This window comes from Nicotiana tomentosiformis, chromosome 7 (genome assembly GCF_000390325.3).
Source record: "Nicotiana tomentosiformis chromosome 7, ASM39032v3, whole genome shotgun sequence".
Classification (NCBI taxonomy): domain Eukaryota; kingdom Viridiplantae; phylum Streptophyta; class Magnoliopsida; order Solanales; family Solanaceae; genus Nicotiana; species Nicotiana tomentosiformis.
The window spans coordinates 22,216,709-22,221,849 of record NC_090818.1 but is presented as its reverse complement, the minus strand read 5'-3'; the positions used below and the strand labels follow the sequence as shown (position 1 = coordinate 22,221,849).

The following is a 5,141-nucleotide window of genomic DNA, read 5'->3' as shown; positions in this document are numbered from 1 at the left end:
ACTTGATTAGCCATGAAAAATTGTGCTTTCCTTACGAATTTCATCCGCGTTGTGCGTATTGAACAAAAAGTTTCCTTAAATTTCATAACTCATACGTATATTCGTGAGTGGGGTCAAGGACCCGTTAAAGCTTCTTATTCTAATGGGGTCGGGTCGTTCGCCTCGGCAGAATTATTGTAATACACTCTTATGGGATCGGGTCGTTCACCTCAGCAGGATTATGGTATTTCACTCTTATGGAATTGGGTCGTTCGCCTCGACAGGATATTGTAACACACTCTTATGGGATCGGGTCGTTCGCCTCGGCAGTTCTATGAAATACTCCTATGGGATCGGGCCGCTCGCCTCGATAGAATCGTGCGAAATACTTGATAAATAGTCCGCGTACTCATGAGTTTTCCTGACTTGAGATGGGACCGTTGACTTGGTGTTGACCATTATGTATTCTATTTGAGGAGGTATCTGATGTTTGAGGACTTTGTGTTCACTGTTCAGTCGTAGACCGTATTATTTGCCTATATATGTTCTTACTGTTTACTTACCATGTTTTATACTTATCTTCTTTATTATATTTGACTTATTGGACCACTAGTAAGTGTTAATATCGACCCCTCGTCATTACTTTTTCGGGGTTAGGCTAGATACTTACTGGGTACGCGTTGATTTACGTACTCATACTACACTTCTGCACTAAATGTGCAGTATTTGACAGGTTCATTTGGTGGTCATCTTGGCGCGTAGGTGCAATTGCTGAGGGGACTTTATGGTGAGCTGCTTTCTATGCTACGTACCTCAGGCCACAGAGCCTCCATCATATTTATTTACTTTATCATGTCTATTTTACATTCAAGACAGATGTTGTACTATTATTGCACTCCTCAGAAGACGCTCATGTACTTTTGACACCGGGTTTTGGGATATTCTAGTTGATGTTTATCGATTTGCATAATATTATCATCTTTTATTTTCATATCTTGCTAACTATGTATGTACCTATGATTTTCAGTGTGTAAATCCCTTTACTTAATAAAACTTATGATTTTAAAGTAATAAAATAAATAATTATTTAGATGGTTCACCGTTGACTTGCTTAACGGCGATATTGGGCATCATCACGACCTATAGTGAATTTTGGGTCGTGACATAAACTATCATTAATTACTATGCTGTACAAGAGTAAATGACATTACAAGTAGCGCATGCATAGACAACATCACTATCTTTTTTTTTTTCTTTTGGTTTCTCATACCGTGGTCAATAACCGGTACTGAGGTCCGATTAATTTGAATTTACATCGCATAAGATCCATTAAATGGGGAGGTGCTTCGTACCCGAAGTTCTTCCCATTAATATACACACAGAATAGGTTTATACATGTTGTCATAACAAAATAGCGGTTGTAGAAATAATCTAAGTCCACTAAATTAAAATTTTGAATTTTGCCTCCCACAAGAAAAATGATACCTTAATCATGAAGCTATATATTTACAACCATTGTACTCTTTGAAATGACCCACCAACAAGAATATTAATGAAAAAAAGCTGGCTTTGACAGTTCCCACAATCGCATGATATTGGCATATACTGTGGATTTTCCTATGTCATGTCTCTGCTGTCTATTTAGCCAATGGTGCAAAGTGCAGTGGTATAACAAGTTGTTCGATTTTTGTTGGAATTTAATTTATCAACACGATCACTAAAGGTTGTGGTGGTATGTACATTACTCATCTATGCTTAATAAGAGATTTCCATTTCGAGCTTGCAAAATTAAAAAAAAAAAAAAAACTTAAGTGGAAGCACTTCTTCCTTTAAAAATTCTTACTCAATACGAATTCGAATTATTCGAGCATAATGCAATAAAAAAGAATTTATGGACACGGAAGAATTTAGCAGGTACTAAAAGTGCATTTATTATGAGCACCAACACAATACAGCTATATTTTCTTCAGTTGTAAGGCACTTGGCATGTGATCTACCTGACCATTATCTGCCATATTCATTCTACTAATGCCTACACCTACTGCTATTCGATCTTTTCCTTCTTTAATTGTTTTTGCTGCAGAGTACGAATTTAGCTGGCTTTTTTTCTTTGAAGATTAAACAAGAAAAACTTGGTACTAGTATGTAGGTTGTTGTGTATTGAATGGTTGGTTTAAATACCATCTCCTCTTTCTTATTATTTTGGATGTTAGTATCTTTCTGGTTTAGATCAGCAGTAAATTACCTTGCTCGAACTAGCCGGCCAATTATAACACAGTGATATTTGCAGTTCCCAGCTCAGACTGGCAGTTGAAGTATTTATACCCACGAAATAATATCGTTTACCAAGGGAAAAAAGCCAATGAAAAAGCATAAAAAGGAAAAAAGAACAATTTTATAACATAAACAGAGAGAAACATAGATCCAATAATACTATTTCTCAAATATATTTACAATAGTAGCTGTTAGTACATTTTTCTTCCTAAAATAATAATGGTAGCTTAAATCATCATCTAACAAATTAAATAATAAATCCGAAGACAAAAAAGAATAATTAAGAAGAAAAATGAAAGAAATCTAGTACAAAAATTACTCATCCAGCCTGTTGAGAAGAAGCTGCAATACACACTATATTTTAGTAACATGGACTTCGGCCTGATTCAACTCCAAAAACTATCGTATGAGCTACTGATAATTGTCCAAAACCATATAATAATGTTACGTTTCATTCTCTTAACCAATGTGAGACTCAAACACGATATTAATTTCATCGGTAAGAGCGGAGAATGGCACCGCAGAATGTACAGATAATAGCTTTCCAGTTTTTCCAGTAAAAAGGTACATAGCAAAACCTAGTAGCAGTTTTCATATCAGCAACACTTGCTCCACCACCGCACCGGGAACATGTTCCGGCCGCTGGTTTGCTCTTACACACCTGCTTTGTTTGATCAACTAAGAAACAGAAGCAAACCATTTTTTTGTCGCTTATATTGATGTTTAGAACGGAGAGAAATTGAGTGGGGTATTTGGGGTAGTTAGATGTTTTGGTTGTGAGGTTTCATTACTGGGAAAAGTTGAAGGTATTTATAGGCGTGAAACTGAGAAGTAACAGTAAAAGTTTAAGCAGAGGCAGTTGGGACATCACTATGGCGCACTGCTGACTTTTCACAGAAGCAATAAGGATAATCATTTTTTAATCTTTGGTCAACATCTATCTCGTTGTGTTTTTTCTTTTTTAATTTTTCATGTTCGAATAATGAAAACCTTCTTCATTTTTCTGTTTTTGTTTTGTTTTGGTTATTCGGATGATACAAAATCTTATCATAGTCACAAGTTAGCTCGGTGTGCACTAAGTTCTCGTTATGTATGAAGTTTGAAAAAAGACATAAAATTATGAATATTATTGAGTCTATTGATTTTCTGTATTTAGTTTTTATAATAGATTATTGTTATGATTTGAACCGTGATATTCTAATCACACAATAACAATTTTTATCTTAATTTGTGGTAAGGCTTCCCTTCACAAAATTTTACCATAGTGATAGACTAGTAAGATTCATGTATATTCCACCCCTTGTTAATTCTCCCTTCTCGCATTCATTAGCTCGCTTTTGTGATATACGGAAAAGTAATTGGCGAAATCAGAAATTTATATAGGGGGATTCAAAAAAATTTTAAGATGTTACAATTGGACTTTGAACCTATAACTTAAAAAAAATTATACTTGATTTTTTCTTTATGTCAAGATAATTCAACATCTCATCACGTATAACCAAAAACGAGAAGAATGGTTTTTTGTAAAAGCAGGTACGCTTTTTTTTCTTAATTCAGGTGCACATTTAAAGAGAATAATTGTTTTTAAAACACATTATTTCTCCCAACATCTATATTTTTCTTTAACGTTCGAGAAAATACAAGGTTGAGTTATAGCCCTGCGTAAAAGAAATTACTAATTCTTTCATTTCACTTTTCACCAACATGCTATGTATTACTCGGTCCGTCCCATTTAATGTAAAGGTGTTGTGTTCAGATTTCGAGAGTAAAACAAATTTTTCTTTGACAATGACTTTTTCATATATCTTTTAAATTTTTTAAATTATTAATTATTGTGAGTTAAATTACTTTTTACGTAGTTTCCAAATATGTATATTTTTTGAAATAAAATTTAAAGCTGTAAAAATAAAATTTAAAAGTGTTACTTAAATTGGGATAGAGAAAGTAATAATTTCAAAAACCAAGGAGGACAACAATTTCAAGGATTATGGTAAGTGAAATACAGTTGAGATTATAGAGATGTTAACCATTGGAAGAAACAGGCCAAGAAATCTAGGCCATACAAGTAGACCTAATTGTCTACTGCATTAAATTTGAACAGCAGAAGACTGATGGTATTGAACTGGATTTAGGTTGGCAATTCTCACCCTCTTGAGTCTGCATCAGCCAATTAATACCCATGTTGCTTTGTGATAACATTCAGAAGCAAACACTCTTCAATCTTTGCTCTCAAATAGTTCGATGGCAATTGTTTTATATTCTGAATCGAAATTGTTTTTGACCAAAATTTTGAAAAGTAAAAGCAGTTCAATATCTTAACATATTCTTGAACAACAGAGACAAATATTTTATCAATATTTGAAAAAACACATTTTTTAAAGAAAGGTTCAATATTTTTAAATATTCTCGAAAAAAGGTAGAGATATCATTTATTATACAACAAGCTTATCAAATTTTTCGCAAACCTAAATAAATGGTTAATGCATTTTTTCTTTAGTAGTTTAATCTTTCAGATAATTATTCGTATAACTCAACTTGTTCACAGTGCCACCATATTAAATATATTCAAAAAAAGGACCAAATATGCAAGGCAGAATATATATTACAGACTCAAATAATAATTAAATATGTAATTTCTCTCATTAACTTAAACTTTTAAATGAGGCTATCTGCTCTTCGGTTCGATTTACAGACTATAATTACCTAATATTTGTAACTAGAAAATTTGCCCGCATTTCGCAGTCGTAAAGGACTTTATTGAACTTATGAAATAATCTTTCCTAACGCATAAACAAAGAAATAAATTCTTGTAAAACTCAAATATTGAGAATACTCCACACATGATTAAAAGGACCATAACACCTAAAATGTGGAAGGAAATTCGGATA

The 5,141-nt window shown here is 33.2% G+C and overlaps 1 protein-coding gene across 1 annotated transcript; it reads right to left on the bottom strand.

Moving 5' to 3' along the window:
• Positions 1–2,354: 2,354 nt before the first annotated feature.
• Positions 2,355–3,049, bottom strand: LOC104091568 (uncharacterized). Its single transcript, XM_009596937.4, has one exon. It carries the CDS (start codon positions 2,951–2,953, stop codon positions 2,747–2,749), a length of 207 nt encoding a protein of 68 aa, XP_009595232.1. The 5' UTR covers positions 2,954–3,049; the 3' UTR covers positions 2,355–2,746.
• Between the last annotated feature and the right edge of the window lie 2,092 nt (positions 3,050–5,141).

Excerpts from the sequence above, each read along its gene's own strand:
- LOC104091568 (XM_009596937.4), bottom strand. The coding sequence starts at position 2,953 with ATGGTTTGCTTCTGTTTCTTAGTTGATCAAACAAAGCAGGTGTGTAAG.